We start from the raw sequence: 23,612 nt of genomic DNA, 5'->3' as shown, positions 1-23,612 counted from the left end.
AGCAGCCCCCAATGAGCCAATAAAAGGAGAGAGGGGGCAAGGCCGTGTCTGAATGGACACACGGAGCTTGCTATGGGGGCACTCATCAGGGGGGAGGGGCCAAGGAAGCCAAAGAGAAGAGGAAGATCTGGGTTGCTCTGTGCAAAACTACTACACAGAGCAAGTAAGTATGACATATAAAACATATAAGAGTGAGCGCTATGTGTTCATAAGCTGCTGGCACTAAAAAGGTGAATATATGCCTTCTAAACAACAAGAAAAGGAAACAGTGCAGCACTGATAAATACTCCAATCATATATAGCCCATATGTGTACAGTCCAATACGTATGTCACAATATAGGAGGAATGAAGATGAAGAGGAAGACAGGAAGGCCCTTAGAAGTCACAAATTGGTGCAAAATTCACATGAAAGGTCCACGGGGTGACCGACCATCCAAAACGGTGCGATACACAGCACAGTGATCCTCTACCAGGTTCATCTATATGCTCCCCAGATTTGCCAGGGAGACAAACCTTGAATCAAACTCCTGTGGGCAAAGGGAATACCACCTTACAGGTATCAGGACATCCTTATCTTCCGAGTAGATGCACTAAATAGATTGCTCATCACATGGAGCCAGAAAGATATTTCATAGTGTAGTATGATTTATTAAGGTACTGTATATAGTAAAAACATGTACATGTTCATAGATAAAATCAATAGCGAAAACTCACATCAGAAAGTCCGCCGCTCCTCAGCACGGATGCGGCAGACAGATGCCAGTGTGTAGGCCCAGGTCTGGACACATTTAGTGTCAGTACACGTTTTCAACAGGAGAATGCCTATCACTGGCATTGTAAACTTACTTGTATTAAATAGTGGAAAGACGTTATTAATTACGGGACTGGAAGTAGTCACAGCGTCCTTTTCAGGAAGACCGGAAGCGGAAGAACCGCCATTTTACTGGTGACTGGAAGTGACCTCATGCCGTGATTCTTCCGGAGCCAAACATTAGCATTTTAATTCGTAACAATTCTCAATTCGACCACTAGGTGTCTTACTGATAAATTAATATACTGTAACTAGTACCAAAAATGTCCTCAATTGAATTATAACATGAATGCTTAGTATAAAATATATGCGATAAAAAAATAAATAAATATGTAATAAAAATATAGATAGATTTAATGAATTATTTTTTAAAAAGTCACCAAAAATATTCTAGAATATACAAAAAATATTAAAAAAAATGTTATATCTTTGATAAAATATTTTGTTAATAGCCTCATCTGGTCTATCCTCTCTCATATCATAATGACCATTAAATCGAATGCATGATCAACAATTCCACATACATAATCACTGTAAAAATGATAAACATTTATCAGCAAATTACATAAAGAAAACATCTATGAGGTATATAATAAAATCTCACATACTGCGATATATAGATCTCAAAAATGCACTATCCCATACATAGAGTAAAAATGATTATATAGCTGTATAGAATAAGTCACCTGAATCATATACAATTATGAACAATATCATGTGAAACTTTACAACTATATAATTCAAATGGGTAATATCTATCTCCCCAAGTGGGTGACGGGCAATCCACTATTCAAACCAATTAGTCGTATTGCACCTTATGATGTAAAGGTCCTGATGTGTGGGCAAAAAACTCATATGTCTATAGGGTGACTAGCAATTGAATTGCATGCTAGAAAAATCCCCATAGATATAGATACAGAAAGGGGGCAAAGGTCTTTCAAAATGAAAGGCTCGACTATAGCTTCTAGCTGTTGTCTAAAAAACAATTGATGTCTAGATCTACGTTAAGTCCCCTGGGCACTGAACTTTTAAATTCAGAGATCCATTCAGTTTCTTTCTTCGAAACCTCTCGTTTTTTTATTCATCCCTCTTCAGTGGTGTTGGATTACATCTATGCCCACAAATTTGAGAACACTAGCATTTCTGTTATGGAATCTATGAAAGTGAGCAGAAAGATGATGGTCTTTAAAGCCTCTCTTAATGTTATACATATGTTCCCTCAGCCTATCCTGAAGGGGTCTGGTATATGGTTCTCCCCACGTACTGCTTACGGCAAGGGCATTTGAGCATGTACACAACATGAGTAGTATTGCAGGTGATGAAGGCATCTATAGGATAAGTCTTTTGTGTAACGTTGGACTGAAAAACAGAACATTTATGTGTAGTGGTTCTGAGCATATAACACATTTTCTGTATGAAAAAAACATTTTAAGTTAGAGAAAAATGTTGTTCTGACTGGGGGATTAACAATGTTGGGTGCTATTTTGTCTCTCAATGTGGGAACTTTTCTAAAAACCACCTGAGGTTGAACTGGTAAAATACAATTCAAAACCGGATCACTTCTGAGGATACCCCAATGTTTCTTAATGATTTTCTTGATCTGGTAATGCTGTATGGAGTACCCCGTAATAAATGGGAAAAACTTTGCAGCTATGACTAGATCCTTCTTCCTCCCAGAGATGCTACAAGCTATAATTGTAGCGTTACCCAAACCTGGGAAAACTCCGGATATCCCACAAAATTTTCGTCCCATATCTTTATTAAACTCAGATTTAAAATTGTACGCTAAAATATGGGCTCAGAGACTGGCACGGGTAACTCCCTATCTAGTACGCACGGACCAGGTTGGATTTGTTACGGGCAGGCAGGCCCCTGATGGTACCAGATGGATGTTTAATCTGTTGAAAGTGGTGGAGGACCGTAGAGTGCCCTCAGTGTTCCTGACACTCGACACCGAAAAAGCGTTTGACAGGGTGCACTGGGGGTACCTGAGAGCTACCCTCTCCAAGTTTGGTCTTCGGGGCCCTGTCTGCTCTGCCATATCGGCCTTGTATACAATACCCTCGGCGAGAGTCTATACGAGTAATGCCATGTCTGACTCTGTCAATATCATGAATGGCACCCGCCAGGGGTGCCCTTTATCTCCGCTAATATTTTCCCTGGTGATGGAGCTGCTGGCGGAGGCCATTTGGAGTGACCCTTCTATTTCAGGTATCAGAGTGGGAGACAAAGAACATAAAATAGGATTATTTGCGGATGACGTTATACTTACCCTTAGGTCCCCGATAACTTCCCTGAGAAACCTTACTAAGGTCCTGGACACCTTTAGCGCTGTCTCCTATTACAAACTAAACACTACTAAATCTCAATGCTTGCCATTATTTATGTCCTCGGGAGCCTTGGGGCTCCTGAGGAGGAATCATCCCTTTCAGTGGGCCACTAAATCCCTTCTATATTTAGGAATCGATTTGTCCTTCCCGACTGCCACAACCTACTCAGTCAACTTTTCAGCGCTCACTAATATAGTACAACAAGATTTGTCTCACATAGCTCAATACGAACTTTCGTGGATGGGGAAAATTGTGCGCTTAAAATGAGTGTCCTACCAAAAATCCTGTATTACTTTAGAACAATTCCTATCATCCTACCCAATTCCTTCTCTTCTAATATGGAGAAATTATTCCGGAAATTTCTATGGCATGGGAAGGTGCCCAAGATCTCCTACTCTACCCTTCTCAAATCTAGGTGTCGGGGGGGGGGTTGGATTGCCGGACCTTCGCAGCTATCACAGGGCGGCCTTATTGGATCAGGTGAAGGAGTGGTTCAACCCCATCTCTGATAAATTGTGGGTTCATTTGGAAAGGGCCTTGGTGGCGAATAGGGATCTCCCCTCCTTGCTATTAGTGGTGCAGACTGGTCGGGATCTCCACATTCCTGAGGTCCCGTCCATTCGGGCTACGGTAGCTAGCTGGGGGTCCCTGAGGGCATTGTCGGGGACTCCACTTATATCTAAGGAACTAACGCTTGCCTCATACGAATTTCTTATTCCCTCTTAAACTGCCCCCGCCATGCCATCCCGAGCTCATTTACATATGCCCAAATTCTATCTTCCACCCCAATTTATTTTTTTTAGCGCAACTACGCCATTACCATCTGAAATTTCCCACCACACGTATTTCTGTGTCCCAGGAGGTGTGGGAATATCTCATCTCCAGGACTATGAGGTCTAAAGGGCTTTCATGGTTCTACTGACGAACCCCAGGTGTCAAACTAAGTCAAGGTGTATGCAGGAGTGGGAAAGGGACCTCAACTTGGAATATTCCTTGATAGATTGGCAAGATGCCATTAAATCCAGCTATCAATATACACATTGTACCAATCATTGGGAAGGGGCACTCAAACTTCTAAATAGGAGCTACCTCACCCCATCTCGATTGGTGAAAATGTTCAAGGACTCTTCAGACTCATGTTGGCGGGATTGTGGGTCCAGAGGTACTCTTTTGCACATATTTGGGAGTGTAGGTGCTTGAAAAGCTACTGGGTTTCAGTCTACGCCTTGATAGCATCTGTAACGGGCATCCCGCTTACTATGTCACCTGCATTGGCATTGCTTAATTTGGGTATCCATGCAATCCAGAAAGAGCATAGATGCATTATCTCCCATATATTCATGGCGGCCAGGGTGACCATATCGGCGGCGTGGAGGTCAGCATGGACTCCTACCGTTTATGATGTTGTCAACCGTGTGAAAGCGATCCACTCCTATGAAAAATTCTTTGCTAGCTCACGGGACTCCCTTCCTGCATTTCAGAAGCAATGGGGACGTTGGCAGTTGAACTATCCTAGTTGAACCGGAGCATTGCTGACTGTTACTTGTATTTCCTGATTGATGACTAATATTCGGAGGCACTGTTTTGACTGTCCAGTTGATAGTCTACCTGTTGTATAAGTTGACTGTTTCAACTTTTTCTTTTCTTTTATAACATGTACTTCAAGTATCTGAGACACCTACTCTATTTTAAGTTTAAAAGATTGGACGTGTACTCTTTTGGGAATCATTCTGTGGGGGGGTCAGGAGGTCTTCAGGGGAGGGGCTGGTTAGGGGGTTTGGGCGGGTCATGGGGCCTGGGCACAGTATGCTCCCAGTGGGGTGCCGGGCCTCGTGGCGTGTTTCCTCTGGCCTTGATCTGCGCCCTAGGCGTAGGATCTTGGATTAAACTTTGGGTCCTACTCCTCGATCTTTTTTCAGATTTGAGGTACTTTGCTTAATTTAAAGTATAAGCTATTATTTGCTATGTTTGTATGCTCTGATCTTTGTATTTTCTGGCAACTTGCTTGTTGTATGTTTGAAAAATTTCTAATAAAAAAACTATTGAAATGAAAAGGGAAAAACTTTTTGCAGGGGGTTCTATGGGCCTAGTGTGAAGTAGGTCTGCTCTATCCATATTAGCTTCCATTTGGATGGTATCCTGTACATTTCGGGCATCATATCCTTTCTCCAAGAACCTGCACTTTAATATCTTGCTATCTAGCTCATTTTGTTGGTACAGTTTTGCCTGATCCTGATGAATTGGCCTTTAGGGATGTTTTTGAGCCAACTGGGGTGGTGGCAGCTGTTAATTGGGATGTACCCATTCCTATCAGTAGTTTTAAAAAAGGATGTTGTTACAATTGAAGACCCAGTGTTAATCAGAGTAAGATCCAGGAAGTTTACCTCCACCTGGCTACACACATAGGTCAATTCTATGTTCAATGTGTTATTATAAAGTTGTCCAAAGAGGACCTGTTTGCCCTTTTATTACGGGGTACTCCATACAGCATTACCAGATCAAGAAAATCATTAAGAAACATTGGGGTATCCTCAGAAGTGATCTGGTTTTGAATTATATTTTACCAGCTCAACCTCAGATGGTTTTTAGAAAAGTTCCCACATTGAGAGACAAAATAGCACCCAACATTGTTAATCCCCCAGTCAGAACAACATTTTTCTCCAACTTAAAAAAGTTTTTTTTCCATGCAGAAAATGTGCTATATGCACAGAAACCAGAACCGCTACACGTAAATGTTCTGTTTTTCAGTCCAACGGGTACACAAAAGACGTATCCTATAGATGCCTTCATCACTTGCAATACTACTCATGTTGTGTACGTGCTTGAATGCCCTTGCTTTAAGCAGTATGTGGGGAGAACCATCAGACACCTTCGAGATAGGCTGAGGGACATGTGTATAATATTAAGAGAGACTTTTAAAATCATCTTTCTGCTCACTTTCATAGATTCCATAACAAAAATGCTAGTGTTCTCAAATTTGTGGGCATAGATGTAATCCAACACCATTGAAGAGGGATGAATAAAAAACTAGAGGTTTCAAAGAAAGAAACTGAATGGATCTATGAATTAAAAAGTTCAGTGCCCAGGGGACTTAACGTAGATCTAGACATCAATTGTTTTTTTGGACAACAGCTAGAAGCTATAGTCGAGCCTTTCATTTTGAAAGACCTTAAAAAATGTTTTTTCTTTGCCCCCTTTCTGTATCTAGATCTATATCTATGGGGGATTTTTCTAGCATGCAATTCAATCGCTAAAAAAAGGGGGAAGAAGAGCCTGTGCGCTGCCAAGAGATGAATAACTAAATAATATATACAGATGAGAGGGAAGGAGGAAAAGAAGCAGCCAATTCTGTATTTTCCCAAAATACTGGATATTCAAAGGTGTATATAATGAATCGGCTCTAATTTTCAAAAGATAACTAGATGTCATAAAACTGCATGTTCATAAGTGACAAAAAACAAATACAAAATAAATACAAAAGTATAAAATGCAATCAATGTAAAATCAATAAATAAATAAGTGATCTCACAAAAGATATCCACAGGGTGAGTAAAGTGATAGTGAATCAAAGTGCCATTAATATATATAAATAGATGATAAATATTGATAGAAGAATATATATAAAGGTATCAAAAATATACGTGAAGTGAGATTTAAAATCACATAAAGTGCCAGATGAAAATCAAAAAATCCACTAAAAAAATATACAGTGGGTACGGAAAGTATTCAGACCCCCTTAAATTTTTCACTCTTTGTTATATTGCAGCCATTTGCTAAAATCATTTAAGTTCATTCTTCTTCCTCATGAATGTACACATAGCACCCCATACTGACAGAAAAACACAGAATTGTTGACATTGTTGCAGATTTATTAAAAAAGAAAAAATGAAATATCACATGGTCCTAAGTATTCAGACCCTTTGCTGTGACACTCATATATTTAACTCAGGTGCTTTCCATTTCTTCTAATCATCCTTGAGATGGTTCTACACCTTCATTTGAGTCCAGCTGTGTTTGATTATACTGATTGGACTTGATTAGGAAAGCCACACACCTGTCTATATAAGACCTTCCAGATCACAATGCATGTCAGAGTAAATGAGAATCATGAGGTCAAAGGAACTGCCTGAAGAGCTCAGAGACAGAATTGTGGCAAGGCACAGATCTGGCCAAGGTTACAAAAAGATTTCTGCTGCACTTAAGGTTCCTAAGAGCACAGTGGCCTCCATAATCCTCAAATGGAAGACGTTTGGGACGACCAGAACCCTTCCTAGAGCTGGCCGTCCGACCAAACTGAGCTATTGGGGGAGAAGAGCCTTGGTGAGAGAGGTAAAGAAGAACCCAAAGATCACTGTGGCTGAGCTCCAGAGAAGCAGTCAGGAGATGGGAGAAAGTTGTAGAAAGTCAACCATCACTGCAGCCCTCCACCAGTCGGGGCTTTATGGCAGAGTGGCCCGACGGAAGCCTCTCCTCAGTGTAAGACACATGAAAGCCCACATAGAGTTTGCTAAAAAAAACACCTGAAGGACTCCAAGATGGTGAGAAATAAGATTCTCTGGTCTGATGAGACCAAAATAGAACTTTTTGGCCTTAATTCTAAGCGGTATGTGTGGAGAAAACCAGGCACTGCTCATCACCTGTCCAATACAGTCCCAACAGTGAAGCATGGTGGTGGCAGCATCATGCTGTGGGGGTGTTTTTCAGCTGCAGGGACAGGACGACTGGTTGCAATCGAGGGAAAGATGAATGCGGCCAAGTACAGGGATATCCTGGACAAAAACCTTCTCCAGAGTGCTCTGGACCTCAGACTGGGCCGAAGGTTTACCTTCCAACAAGACAATGACCCTAAGCACACAGCTAAAATAACGAAGGAGTGGCTTCACAACAACTCCGTGACTGTTCTTGAATGGCCCAGCCAGAGCCCTGACTTAAACCCAATTGAGCATCTCTGGAGAGACCTAAAAATGGCTGTCCACCAACGTTTACCATCCAACCTGCCAGAACTGGAGAGGATCTGCAAGGAGGAATGGCAGAGGATCCCCAAATCCAGGTGTGAAAGACTTGTTGCATCTTTCCCAAAAAGACTCCTGGCTGTATTAGATCAAAAGGGGGCTTCTACTAAATACTGAGCAAAGGGTCTGAATACTTAGGACCATGTGATATTTCAGTTTTTCTTTTTTAATAAATCTGCAACAATGTCAACAATTCTGTGTTTTTCTGTCAGTATGGGGTGCTATGTGTACATTCATGAGGAAGAAGAATGAACTTAAATGATTTTAGCAAATGGCTGCAATATAACAAAGAGTGAAAAATTTAAGGGGGTCTGAATACTTTCCGTACCCACTGTATATATAAAGTCTTAGTGCAATATTCTGTGCAGACACAAGAGGGGGTGTGGATCCTTCTCTGTGACCATAAACAATAGATATACACTGTGACTGGTGATGGTAATCCAAAAAAATCTCTGTGATTGTTGGTTATATCCAAAACAGTGATCATGCAGGGTGAGCAGGGACTCCAGAGAAAGACATATAGGTACAATGGCCGCTCACCTCACATTACACCAAAATTGGCGTTTTTTTATATAACCACTGGAGTATCACTGGATAATAACTTCCTCTTTATCTCCTTCTCTCCTTAAAGGTGAAAGCTAATATTTAAAGGGTCCCTCGATATCCCTTCCTTTGGATGGGGTGATCGATATAAATCCCCACGATTTAACATAGGTATTAGAAAAATATAAGGTAGACCTCCATGGTAAAGTATATAAACACTTTATTGCCACAGAAGAACAAGAATAAAACTCACATTTGCTGTAGATGAATCGCGCACTTGGCGCAAATAGCGGTGTATACTACGGGGAGTTCCGGGTGCGGCCGTAACCGGAAGTGACGTCACTTCCGGTTACGGCCGAACCCGGAAGTCCCCGTAGTATACACCGCTATTTACGGCAAGTGCACGAATATTGCACGAAGACCTACCTTGATATTGAAGAAAATACCGGACGCGGGCCACTTCCTCCCTCTACGGCCGTGGCCCGCGCCGTCACTTCCGGTTTGCAAAGACTCATGGGAGCTGAACGTCTTCGCTCCCAGGAGTCAATGCGCCTGCACCGGCCCCGCTCATCACTTCCAGTGTAAGCATGGCATTCCCTGCTAAACATCTTCTGGGCATACTGGTAAGTGCGACCTGGGACAGTTCAGAGGCTCTCCATTGTGGAATGTACTAGCCCTGACTGTCCCGGGGGTATTTTTATCTAAATTTGACCCCCGAGGCCGGAACTCCGCTTTAATTAATCAGTAAGACACCTAGTGGTCGAATTGAGAATTGTTCCGAATTAAAATGCTAATGTTTAGCTCCGGTGTAACGTTAAAAACCCTACCCTGTGAAAAATCCCTACCCTCGTCACTTCCTGTGAGGGTACGTCATTCAACAGCTGAGCAGCTTCCCAGTGCGCATGCTCACAGCTGCAGCGGGTAGGGAATTTTCATGGGGTAGTGTTTTTTAACCTTACACCGCGTCATTTATCAGCTGTTGCAGCACGTCCCACTGCCCATGCCCAGCCGCTAAATGGAATCATCTCGGAGACTTCCCTCATCAGCAGGTGCGGCGTCTCAAATGAGTGACTGTTACACTGTAGCCGTGATTTGTATTTTCATAGACCTGCTACCGATGTAATTTTCCTGAAACAGAGATGACGGGAAGTCTGATGGGTTGGAGCCGAGATGATTTCGCGCGGCAACAGCTGATGAATGAGACGGTGTTCCGTGAAAAAACACTAACCCGTGAAAATTCTCTACCCTTCGCAGCTGTGAGCATGCGCACTGGGAAGCGGCTCAGCTGATGTATGACGTACCCTCACCGGAAGTGACGAGGGTAGGGAATTTTCACGGGTAAGGTTTTTTCACGGAACACCGGAAATATCACGGCATGAGGTCACTTCCAGTCATCGGTAAAATGGCGGTTATTCAGCTTCCGGTCTTCCGTAAAATGGCGCCGTGACTACTTCTAGTCCCGCAATTAACAACATGCGGTCTTTCCACTATTTAATACAAGTAAGTTTACAACGCCAGTGATAGGCATACTTCTGTTGAAAACGTGTCCAGGACTGGGCCGTCTGCCGCATCCATGCTGAGGAGCGGCGGTCTTTCTGATGTGAGTTTTAGCTCTTGATTTTATCTATGAACGTGTACATGTTTTTACTATATACCTGAAAAAAATCATACTACACTATGAAATATCTTTCTGGCTCCATGTGATGAGCAATCTATTTAGTGCATCTACTCGGAAGATAAGGATGTCCCGATACCTGTAAGGTGGTATTCCCTTTGCCCACAGGAGTTTGATTCAAGGCTTGGCTCCCTGGCAAATCTGGTGAGCATATAGATGAGCCTGGTGGAGGATCTCTGTGTTGTGTATCGCACCGTTTTGGATGGTCTGTCACCCTGTGGACTTTTCATGTGAATTTTGCACCGATTTGTGACTTCTAAGGGCCTTCCTGTCTTCCTCTTCATCTCTCCTATATTGTGACATGCGTATTGGACTTTACACATATGGACTATATAAGATTGGAGTATTTATCAGTGCTGCACTGTTTCCTTTTCAGGTAAGTATGACATGTTTGTTATTTTTAGGCAAAAAAACAAGACTTTAGTATCACTTTAAGGACAACAAGAAATATGTCAAGATTGTACATTGTTTTACATAGATATGTTTTTCTAACAATTTTTTAATAAATAATTAATTTTTAAAGAAGTTTATGTATTTAAGTTTTGTATGTATAAGAAAGTCTCAACACCCCCCCCCCCTGTTTTTTTCACCCTCCTAGTTAGGTGCTAATAGGTAGGTAGGTTGTAGGTAAATTGAGTTATTTGGTCTGTTCTTGGTGCTATCTCCTCTGTATTTCCAGAAAGTACTGGAAAATAGAAGGTAGAGCAGGTGGAGCCTGGGCTGATCCTAAATGCAGCCAATCCCTGTTCTGGGGAGTGACCAGCAGGGGGCCAATGTCTGGAGCATGGAATAGCCTGTTGGAAAGGCCCAGCCTGGAAGTGCTGTTAAACCTTACAGGGCCTTTAAAGCTGCGAGTTCGGGATAATTCCAGCTCAGAAGGGAGCTGAAGAATCACCCACAAGTCACAGGAACAGCTGGGGCAATATCCAGTGAGGATTTTAGTTGGGAGTGCAGTGTCAGCTGAAACTGGACTCCCATCTAGATAGCCAGTGACACAGTGAGTAGGCCTGAAAAAGATCCTGAGAGAAAGACTGTTGCCATCGTGTTTTCTTTTTTTCTGTGGAAAAACTGTTGCAGACCTGCTAGCCAGGATTGTTTCCATGGTGGGAGCCTTCTGCGCTGAATTGTTTTCAAGTTCCTATATAGAAAACTCTTGTGTCTCAGTTACAGTTTACTATATAGTGTCCTCAGGCAGGTTTCTTAGTTCTGGGTATCCCAAGGCTCATCTAGACCCCCATCCCAGGTCTTCAAATAATAAAAACCACAAAATGAAGGCCTCTTGATCCCTGTAGGGAAAGAGAGCCTTGACTGATGGGGGCATGGCCAGGAGTTGGGATCAAGCAGGAGGGTACATGGGACAAAAGGACTGGATGGAGCCTTGGGTATGGGGCTGGACCTGAGCTCAGTTAAGAGGACCTTCCCAGGGAATTCTGGGTCTTTTAAGAAGAATCGCGGTGAAGAGCTGACCACCCCCCCCCCCTCCCTGTTTTACGGTCGGTCTGTCACAGCTTTCATGGCTGTTTTTGACCTTGCCAGCAGCTAAAGTTCCGGTTATTGGTTATGCCCTTGTATGTAAATCTGGGGTAGGCTGTCTGTCAGGCACTGATGGTAAGGACAGACCCTTCCCCCTTACCCCTTTTTAGAAGTTAAGTTAATGACTAAGAGTGCTCACAGTACAACTGTGACTGGCACTGGTCTAGACGTGTACTGGTTTGGTATTAGAGACGAAATAAAAGCTGTGGCCTTGCCCTTTCCAACTTAATCGTGGTAAGCGTGGTTTTTATATGGGGAGGGGGCAAGGGGGTGTTTGTTACCACGTTAACTTTGTTTCTGGGCCTATGCTCCCAGCAGTCAAGGCACTATCTGCCTACTCACTGTGTGAAAGACAGAGTTAAACTAGGTGCACTTGGATGGAAATAGCTTGTGTTTGGCTGCTTTTCACTAAAATAAGCAAAATCTGGGTTAAACAGCAGGACCAGACTAGAGTCTGCACTGCACATATATGCAAAATACATGTGAAGCCATACTGCCTCATAAAAGCATTTCTGTAAACATGCGGTGCTTTACTTGAAGGAATTCCTTTCCTCCTCAAAGACCCGTCACCAGATCATTATTTCAACAGCAGCCTTCCCATAAGGGGTTATTTACCTTAAAAACCTCCCTTGTGTAGACATCCAAAAGCCTGGAACGTGTTGTTGGTTGCCACCATCTAAAATGTGATATCAGCAGCCCAGGCAGACTGAGAACATGTCACTTAGATGACACTCTATAGCAGGGGTGCCAAACTTAATTTTTATCACAGGCTGCATCTGCGTTATAGTTGCCCTCAAGGGGCCGGTTATGTCTGTATCAACACTTTATCATATTAAATAATTGCCTCTGCATTTGATTATTACTGGTATTAGTAATTACTTAAGACTTAAGCTGTGAAGGCAAGGTGCAGACTGGTACAGAGCCCAATCACCCTTCTATACCAGATGTTTAAAGTTTAAAAGAAGGGTGGGATCATGATATTATCCACATGAAACTTTTTTGGAGACTTCTCAGACAGAGCATGTCTGAGCAGTCTCCAATTAGAGTGGTCACCTGCTTGGGATTCATCCCTGGTTGTGAATCATGTGCCAAGGTTTCAGTCCACCTGAATAGGGTTGGGCTGGATGTTCGAGTCGAACACACGAGCACCGGAGGCTCTCGGCGGCAAGTTTGTCTGCTGATGAGCGCCCCATAATGCACTGCACGATTGCAGTGCATTAAGTGCTTGCGATTGGCCAAAGCATTCACCTGACCTATATGCTTTGGCCAATCACAGAGGTGTGGCCACCCGGTTACATCACCCGGTGGCACTGCCCCCTTCTGACGTCAAATGCTTCACATGAGGTCAGGCGGGGTTTTGCCACCGGGTGATGTAACTTGCCTATAAAACAGCTGTCAAAGCTCAAGAGCGTCATTTGGCGGGACGCCTCAGAAGAGGCAAAGAGTTTTTGGATTTTTTCTATTTTTCGGGTGCAGCGAGCGTCGTGATTGACGATGGATTACATCGGGGGACAATATTTATTTATTTATTTTTTAATAAAGGACTTGTCAAAAACTGTATTTTGTGTTTATTTTTGTTGCACACTTTTTTGGTGAATGGGTAGGGGTACAATGTACCCTATACCCATTCACGTGGGGGGGAGGCTGGTATCTGATGGCCTCCTTGTTAAATTCTGATAAGCCCCTCACCCGCAGACCTCCACAACCACAGCCCAGGGTTGTTGGGAAGAGGCCCTTGTCCCCATCAACATGGGGACAGGGTGCTTTGGGGGCACCCCATAGCACTCTCCCCCATGTTGAGGGCAAGTGGCCTGGTATGGTTTTGGGGGGGGGTGCGTTCGCTCTTTCCCACCTTTCCTGCATGCAGGCTGCATGCTCAAATAATGGTCTGGTATGGATTTTCAGGGGGGGGGGGCACGCCGTTTTTTTTCTAAAATCCATACCAGACCCGAAGGGACTTGAAGGGGTTTAAATTACATTTTTCCTTTAGAAATGTCAGTATTGCTGCAGCAGGCTCCATACATCGTACAGATACGCCACTTTACAGGCATATTAAGGGGACCCCCCAGGCACAATATTTAAAGGAATTTTTCACTTTTATTGTTTCAATTTATGCACTATTAAAATCACTGCTCCTGTAAAAATGATTGTTTTAAATCAATTTTTTTGCATTGATACATGTCCCCCAGGGCAGTACCCGGGTCCCCACACACTTTTTATGGCAATAACTTGCATATAAGCCTTTAAAATGAGAACTTTTGATTTTTCATGCTTGTTTCCCCATAGACTTTAATAGAGTTTGCATGTTCACTAGAACTTTTTCCCTGTTTGAGATGTTTTGGTGCAAACCGAACAGGGGGGTGTTCGGTCCATCACTACACCTGAAACCTAGACACATTTTTCAGATAAGAATGTGGCTCAGAACAGGCCTGAAAGGAGGGTGAGGGGGTAATATGTGCGCTGCATTACTATACTCTTTGAAGTGGTCAAAAGTGTCCCAGGTCAATTACTATCCTATAGTGTATACTAAAAAAAAAACTGGCAAACCTATCTTCAATACACAGAGGAGCGTGGATCTGGAGGAGGAATTCTATCTTCCTCTCTGCTGCCGACTACCGAGACAAGGCAGAGATAAGGAGGGTGCTGCAGGAGAGGTGCAAGGGTTTACATAAAATGGCCTGGGGGCAGGCCCAGACTGGCCATAGGGCAGACCGGGCATTTGCCCGGTGCGCCGGGGCCACCCGCTCCGTGGCCGGTTTATGATCAGGCCGCACAGAGGCATGTAAGCGGCAACCACGGCCTGGAAGCACTGCGTTCCGAGCCCACCCACTTGTGTGACAATAGCAAATTAATATTCCCATTGTCTAATTGATTCTCCTCCCGGACAATCAGGAGGCCAGTCCTTAGATCTGATTGGCCAGGGAGTCTTAAGACTCCCAGCCAATCGGGTCTTAGGAGCCACTTCCTGTTCGGCTGAGAGGAGAAGCAACGGCCCTGGAGCAAGGAGCAGAAGCCCTACCATCTCTCCTAAGGCAAGGATGCCTCTGATCGCCACCTTCCCATCCATCTCCCATGGGGGTGTTGGTTTGCCGCCCTACCAAAATATTGAGCACCACCTGCCACAGCCTAGGCGGCTGGATGTGGCCCATGGGTCTTTTGTTTGACACATATGGCCTATAGTATTTATTCTTTGCCTTTGCCATGGTAGCTACATAGGAGGTTATGAAGGCAGGTATTACCACAGAAGCAAAAAAGATCTGCTTTAGTGATTGTAATGAAATCCGGGCTATCAAGATGACAGCTGGGATTTTCCAGTAAGCACAGCGATGTAAGCACAACGATGGCGCTTTGGAGTTTTTAGGTACACACATGTCCAAAGTATTTAAGATATGTTTAAAATTTACATATAAAACCCGCGCCCTTATAGCAGCGAACTCATACAGCTGGATGTATACAAAAATTGATAAGAAAGGAGTCGCGCTTAGTAGAACAGTCAATAAATCCCATAGAAGAAAAACAGCAATGACTGGGAATCACATCACAGCCACATTCAGCCTTGATGGGTATACAGTTCATGAGAATGCGGGGTTATATCACCCAGGTGTATGTTGCAGACAGACGCTTGTGAGAACCTTCACCACATATAGCCTCTTACCAGAGAGAGACGGGGCATACACGGTAAGTAGTTAGAGGACTACTTCGCCTGTATCCAGCAAGTCAGCTCCGGTACGTATCCAATCATCCGGTGTTCACCAATGTAAAGGATGTGCTGGCACTTTAAGGACCCGCTCTCAGAGTGTAATGTGGAAAAAGACAAAAGCGGCCCATAGCGTCCCCTTGAGAACGTCCATCCGACGAAAAGCTTCGGGGAGGAGCGGAACGAGCGTCACTCCGTCATACCCGGAACTCGGAAGCACCCTACACCGTTCCTCTGCCCATGATGTGGCTAGAGGCTTGATGCTATTGTATTTTGGTGAGTGCAATACCTTTTTCTACCAAATAAATATCTAGACAGTATCACGCTATGGGCCGCTTTTGTCTTTTTCCACATTACACTCTGAGAGCGGGTCCTTAAAGTGCCAGCACATCCTTTACATTGGTGAACACCGGATGATTGGATACGTACCGGAGCTGACTTGCTGGATACAGGCGAAGTAGTCCTCTAACTACTTACCGTGTATGCCCCGTCTCTCTCTGGTAAGAGGCTATATGTGGTGAAGGTTCTCACAAGCGTCTGTCTGCAACATACACCTGGGTGATATAACCCCGCATTCTCATGAACTGTATACCCATCAAGGCTGAATGTGGCTGTGATGTGATTCCCAGTCATTGCTGTTTTTCTTCTATGGGATTTATTGACTGTTCTACTAAGCGCGACTCCTTTCTTATCAATTTAAGATATGTTTGTTCAGGTCTTTGTGAGTTGCCCAGAGTCCAAGAATTGTCAGTACCTCATAAATAGATGGTAGTCCACACTTGGCACCCTGCCAACTCCAACTTTTTCCCCAATTAAAAGAATAATGCCCTGGACATCACTACACATCCAGTGAAAAAGTTGACAATGCTGTTGGCACCCACCCAAGACAGTTTGGAACCCTAAGCCCCGGTTCACACTTGTGCGTGTGCGGGGTTCGCATGTAATGTCGGAGCGCACTGCTCCGACATTACATGCGATCGGCTGTGCGGTGCGAGTTTAGCCATACAGTTTATATGGCTAAATTCGCACCGCAGCCGCACCATACACGCACAGGACCCTTTTTTTTAGCCGCATCAGGATCGGATCGCACAGCGGTTCACACTTGTGCGATCCGATCCTGTGCGAGCTGCACGATCGCACTGCGATATGCAATCAAACTGGGGGTGTCGTTAAGATTACATTGACACCCCCAGCGTATCGCATATGGCAGTGTGAACTGCCGGGGGTGCGTGTGCGATGCGGGAACAGGCTGCGAATTCGCAGCCTTCCCGCATCGCATATATGTGAACCGAGCCTAAAGGTTCCAGCCCCGTTCATATACAGGTGCATCTCATAAAATTAGAATATCATAAAAAAGTTATTTTATTATAGTATTTCAATTAAAAAAACAATTCGTTATGGGGTTTCAGGTCAGGTGAGTTTGCTGGCAAATCAAGCACAGTGATACCATGATCATGTGACCAGGTATTGGTAGTTTTGGCAGTGAGGGCAGGATCCAAGTCCTGTTGGAAAATGAAATCAGCATCTCCATGAAGCTGGTCAGCAGAGGGAACCATGAAGTGCTCTAGAATTTCCTGCTATGACTTTGGATAAAACACAGTGGACCAACACCAGCAGATGACATGGCTCCCCAAATCATCACTGACTGTGGAAACCTCACACTGGACCTCATGCAACTTGGATTCTGTGCCTCTCCACTCTTCCTCCAGACTCTGGGACTTTGATTTCAAAATTAAATGCAAAATTTTCCAAAAATTCACTGTGTTTATGGGAGGCTGTCAGGTTGGCTGTCAGGGCCCCCCTAGTTTCTAACAAAAGCCCTATATATATATATATTTATTTATATTAGGGATAGAGCAATATGTTATTTTCAGGGCAGATACCGATACTGATATTTTGGTCACAACGTATCGGTATCGGCCAATATGGGCCGATATTTTGTACATTTAAAGTTTTGAAAAATAAAAACAATTTTTGACACAAATCTGGTACTGAACATGTAAATTTTTTGTTTGATGTTTAATGGCTGGCTTGCTGGCACCCTGTGGTGGGTGGCTGGCTGTCTGGCACCCTGTGGTGGGTGGCTGGCTTGCTGGCACCCTGTAGTGGGGGGCTGGCACCCTGTGGTTGATGGCTGGCTGGCTGGCACCCTGTGGTGGGTGGCTGGCTGGCACCCTGTGGTAGGTGAGTGGCTGGCACAGGGGCTGTGGGTGGCGGGCTGGTACAGGGCCTGTGGGCAGCTGGTACAGGGCCTGTGGGTGGATGGCTGTCTGGCACCCTGTTGTTGGGTGGCTGGCTGTCTGGCACCCTGTGGTGGGTGGCTGGCTGGCACAGGGGCTGTGGGTGGCTGGCTGGTACAGGGCCTGTGGTTGGCTGGCTGGCTGGCTGGTACAGTGCCTGTGGCTGGCAGGTACAGAGCCTGTGGGTGGCTGGCTGGCTCGCTGGTACAGTGCCTGTGGCTGGCTGGTACAGGGCCTGTGGATGTGGGTGGCTGGCACCGGGCTGCTGTGGGTGGGTGTATGGCTGTAATACACTCCCGTGAGACTAGTCCCGACTCCAGACGAGGCTGTCCAAGGCAATGGAGGTGGCCTAAGAAGGCAGAATGACATCACAAAAATATCGGCAATATCAGCCAGGCTGGGGCCGATACCGATATATCGAGGAAAGTGCATATCGGCCTCCGATATATCGGCCTTGCCGATGATCGGTTTATCCCTAATAAATAAATATATATATATATAATATAGATATATAAAAATATAGTATATGTACAGTACATATATACCGTTGGTTATCTAAAGACGCAGCTCTTTGGTTACACCTAGTCTCATCAAATTAGACTTCATTTAAAGTTCATGATCTTACTTTTCATTTGAGGCATAGGGAGTCCCATCGACCCATTTCCAGGTTCCGTCCTTGTCAGTAAGACCGATCCATACGAGCATGCCATAGGAAAACTTCTCTATTAAAATCTTTAAAACACAAAAAAATACTCATGTGAGACATTAACATAAACCCAAACTCAAGTAAAGATTTGCAATCTCATAGGGAACATTAGAAATGTTGATTGTGCGTTTCTGGGTAAAGCTTCTGCAGTACAAGTATTTTTTAGACATCTCTTTTCAGAATAGGTTGAACAAATCACATCAGGCTTTGGTCCTAACTTGCTTACACTCTAATATGCTTACTATACGCTTATATGTACACAAACACAAGGACACCTTTAAAAAAAAAAAACTTCAATGAGTATTAAAAACCCCCAAAAACCTAAATCAAATACAGTCCTCTCCCAAGACTATGGTAGTGTATGACTCCCCCCTAGGCGTGCTGCATGAGTATAGACTAATGCCCCAAATCTAGTGATCTGGTTTCACCCATGTACCTAAGGCATGTACTTAATTTGGTGTCAGGAAAACCGTGCTCAAGCCCATGCTCAAAGAATAGAACATGCTCGCAGAACAGTCCACAGGACAGAATTAGGATCATGTGTGCATCTGCACAAGCATGTGCGCATGTGAGCATTACTATGCTGCGTGTGCTCATGAGCATGAGTGTACATGCTTGATGGACTTTGGCGCCTAGTTGCCTATTTAAAGCCCTACAAAATTCATGATCATTGCTAGGTGGTCATCAGCTCCTACTGCTTGTGAACTGATCCGGCGTGCATCCATGTCCTGACCTTGTTGACTCTGCTTGTTTCTGGACCTCTGTTGCTGACCCTGGCTTGTGACCTGACCTTGCTTCCTGCCTGCTGTTTCGGTACCTCCTTGCTTGGTTGATACCGACCTTTGCCTGACTCCAGTGCTTTAAGTGGCCCAAAAGAGGTGCCGGTACTCTATTAAAGCCTATAAATTTTGTCGCCCCACCCCACATCAGGGTCCCCACAGAGCACCCCCCCCCCGGCCTCTAAACTTTCAGCTCATACAAGGAGAAGACTGATCAGAGATGCATTCTTGCGATAGTATTCGGCCCCCTTGAACTTTTCGACCTTTTGCCACATTTCAGGCTTCAAACATAAAGATATAAAACTGTAATTTTTTGTGAAGAATCAAAAACAAGTGGGACACAATCATGAAGTGGAACGAAATTTATTGATTATTTCAAACTTTGTTAACAAATAAAAAACTGAAAAATTGGGCGTGCAAAATTATTCAGCCCCTTTACTTTCAGTGCAGCAAACTCTCTCCAGTAGTTCAGTGAGGATCTCTGAATGATCCAATGTTGACCTAAATGACTAATGATGATAAATAGAATCCACCTGTGTGTAATCAAGTCTCCGTATAAATGCACCTGCACTGTGATAGTCTCAGAGGTCAGCGCAGAGAGCATCATGAAGAACAAGGAACACACCAGGCAGGTCCGAGATACTGTTGTGGAGAAGTTTAAAGCCGGATTTGGATACAATAAGATTTCCCAAGCTTTAAACATCCCAAGGAGCACTGTGCAAGCGATAATATTGAAATGGAAGGAGTATCAGACCCCTGCAAATCTACGAAGACCTGGCCGTCCCTCTAAACTTTCAGCTCATACAAGGAGAAGACTGATCAGAGATGCAGCCAAGAGGCCCATGATCACTCTGGATGAACTGCAGAGATCTACAGCTGAGGTGGGAGACTCTGTCCATAGGACAACAATCAGTCGTATACTGCACAAATCTGGCCTTTAAGAAAGAGTGGCAAGAAGAAAGCCATTTCTTAAAGATATCCATAAAAAGTGTCATTTAACTTTTGCCACAAGCCACCTGGGAGACACCAAACATGTGGAAGAAGGTGCTCTGGTCAGATGAAACCAAAATCAAACTTTTTGGCAACAATGCAAAACGTTATGTTTGGCGTAAAAGCAACACAGCTCATCACCCTGAACACACCATCCCCACTGTCAAACATGGTGGTGGCAGCATCATGGTTTTGGCCTGCTTTTGTTCAGCAGGGACAGAGAAGATGGTTAAAATTGATCGGAAGATGGATGGAGCCAAATACAGGACCAGAAGAAAACCTGATGGAGTCTGCAAAAGACCTGAGACTGGGATGGAGATTTGTCTTCCAACAAGACAATGATCCAAAACATAAAGCAAAATCTACAATGGAATGGTTCACAAATAAACATATCCATAGAATGGCCAAGTCTAATGACCTTTGCCTGAATCCAGTGCTTTAAGTGGCCCAAAAGAGGTGCCGGTACTCTATTATAGCCTATAACTTTTGTCGCCCACCCCACATCAGGGTCCCCACAGAGCACCCCCCCCCCCTGGCCTGGGCTGGGACTCCGGAGTAGGGGGACTCACTGGTGGTGACTGGTCTGGCTCTGGAGTGGGAAATATTCTTGGGGGGGTGGCAATTGAGGGTGCAGATGTCCAAAATGAGCGTACTGGTACGCTAAGGCACACGGAGAGGTGGCGGTATGCTCAAGAGCCATATTTGGAAGTGGCGGTACTGAGTACCAGTGTATACCGGCCCACTTAAAGCACTGCCTGACTCTAATTCCACTCCTGGTTCCTGACCCTGTACTCCTGCTGCCTAATTGTTGCCGACTCCTGCCCATCTGGCCATGCTCCTGCATTTGTCTGCTGCCAGTTTGCTTGCTAAACTGTCTTCAGCTCTGCTATCAGATCTTCTGAACTGGGTCTCCTGTCACTCTGTGCCACTTTATACCCTGTGACCCAGACTAAATTTGCAAGTGCCACTCAAGGCTCCACCAGGTCCTCTTATGCAGGAACCACTTGGAGTGCAGATAAGGGCAGGGCTCCTCACAGCTCTAGATATCTAATGGAAAAAGAGAAAGACCTGGAAGTCGCACATCTCTGCAGAACCTCCTAAGAAAGTATATCACAGCTTCAGCCCGGGCTCCAACCAGGCCACGCCCCCAATGCATTTCACTTCACCCACAGAGCTTAGTCATGACTAAGCTCAGTGGGTGGAGTAAAAGTGCTGGGGAAATGGCCTGGTTGGAGCCCGGGCACCTGTAAATTTAGTCTGGGTCACAGGGTATAAAGTGGCACAGAGTGACAGGAGACCCAGTTCAGAGGATCTGATAGCAGAGCTGAAGACAGTTCAGCAAGCAAACTGGCAGCAGACAAATGCAGGAGCATGGCCAGATGGGCAGGAGTCGGCAACAATTAGGCAGCAGGCGTACAGGGTCAGGAACCAGGAGTGGAATTAGAGTCAGGCAAAGGTCAGTATCAACCAAGCAAGAAGGTACCAAAACAGCAGGCAGGAAGCAAGGTCAGGTCACAAGCCAGGGTCAGCAACAGAGGTCAAGGAACAAGCAGAGTCAACAAGGTGGGATATGGATGCACGCCGGATCAGGTCACAAGCAGTAGGAGCTGATGACCACTCAGCAATGACCCTGAATTTTGTAGGACTTATGCTGGCCATACACGCACAGAATTTCAGCCGTTTGCAATTATTCATCAGTCGAAAGCGAATTGGCCACTAACTTACAGAATAAACTCTTTTACATAATCGTTTTCATGATCATAATGATCATTCGATAACATGTACAATACCAGTCAGAATATTATTTTCATTTCAATTTTACCATACACTTAACAACTTTTGTAGAAACGATAAAAGTTTTCGCTATGGATCCATCGACATTAGCCGGGCACACGATCAAAATCGTCGGTAAACTTGTGTTCACTAACGGCCCAATTTTCGAACGATCTTTCCTAAAACGACCATTTTTCGGACGAAATTCTTGTCGTATATGGCCAGCATAAGGCTGTCACACACCTTCTTATGGGGTTTTACAGAGATGTGCGACTTCCAGGACTTTTCCCTCTTCTTGGTATTCCCCTTCATCATCCCCAGGTAAAACAGGACAACAGGTGTATGGAAAGTCCTCATCAACTCTGCCTCGACTAGTTACATGACATTTGGGCACATTTGGCAAACTTCCATGATTTTGGGAGACCATAGTGTATTATAGATTCCCGGGGCAAAATGGCAGTTTTGTGACGACCCGCCCCCTGTAGCTTGGTCACACCTCCCTTTTCCATATCTACCAAGAAGCCATCCCACCGTGACAAGCATGGGCTGTTGTTCTGTTCTGGCTGAAGTTCAAAATAAGTTCAAAGATACAACTATTCCCCATCATTGGTTCTCTCACCATCTCCTCCTTGGAATTAATGACCAACAGGTGAGCTCCCATGTCCTCACAATCTTTCTGGGCCGCCATCCATGTCTTTAGATTTAAGGAAAAGTAGTAGCAGCTGGACTCATAACATGTCCAGTCCACACCACACATCACATTGGAAGAGCCTAAAAGAGAAGAAATTGAGTCTCATGTTGAACCATCTCAGCTGTAGTAACTCTTGTAGGTAACATTTTTATATGGAATTATAGTAAAGCAGTAGAAATCAATTGCATCCCAACACCAGGTTCTACTCCCCCAATGACACAAGAACATTTCTTCATTTTACAGAAGCATGGGTATTTTTTTTTTTGACAGATGCTTTAACCACTTAAGCCCCGGAAGATTTTACCCCCATTCCGACCAGGGTTTTTTTTGCGATTCGGCACTGCATGACTTTAACAGACAATTGCGCGGTCGTGCAACGCTGTACCTAAACGAATTTGACGTCCTTTTTTTCCCACAAACAGAGCTTTCTTTTGGTGGTATTTGATCACCTGTGCGATTTTTACTTTTTGCTCTATAAACAAAAAAAGAGCGTAAATTTTGCAAAAATAACAATATTTTTCACATTTTTTTTATATGAAATTCCCCCCAAAAAAATGTAAAAATCAAAATTTTTTAACATTTTTGGCCAATTTGTTTTCTGCTACATATGTTTGGTAAAAAAAAAATCGCAAAAAGCGTATTTTTATTGGTTTGCGCAAAAGTTATTGCGTTTACTAACTAAGGGAAAGATTTCTGTCATTTTTGGTGTTTTTTTTTTAATGCGTAATGGTGGCGATCTGTGATTTTTTTTGCGGTACAGTGACATTGCGGCGGACAGATCGGACCCTTGACTGACATTTTTGACATTTTTGGGGTTACCAGTGACATTAC

The 23,612-nt window shown here is 44.2% G+C and overlaps 1 protein-coding gene across 1 annotated transcript in view; it reads right to left on the bottom strand.

The window, feature by feature from the left end:
- The window catches only part of LOC309543481 (asialoglycoprotein receptor 2-like), a 47,407-nt gene that overhangs the window by 6,101 nt on the left and 17,694 nt on the right, over positions 1-23,612 (bottom strand). Inside the window, exons 3-4 of the mRNA XM_082275960.1 lie at positions 22,710-22,861; positions 18,468-18,574 (exon numbers count right to left, since the gene is read on the bottom strand). Of these exons, the coding sequence (XP_082132086.1) occupies positions 18,468-18,574; positions 22,710-22,861 (259 nt within the window). The remainder of the gene's footprint in view (positions 1-18,467; positions 18,575-22,709; positions 22,862-23,612) is intronic.

This window comes from Pelophylax lessonae (assembly GCF_965119305.1).
Source record: "Pelophylax lessonae genome assembly, contig: HAP1_SCAFFOLD_57, whole genome shotgun sequence".
NCBI lineage: Eukaryota > Metazoa > Chordata > Amphibia > Anura > Ranidae > Pelophylax > Pelophylax lessonae.
This window is presented reverse-complemented; position numbering and strand designations above follow the sequence as displayed.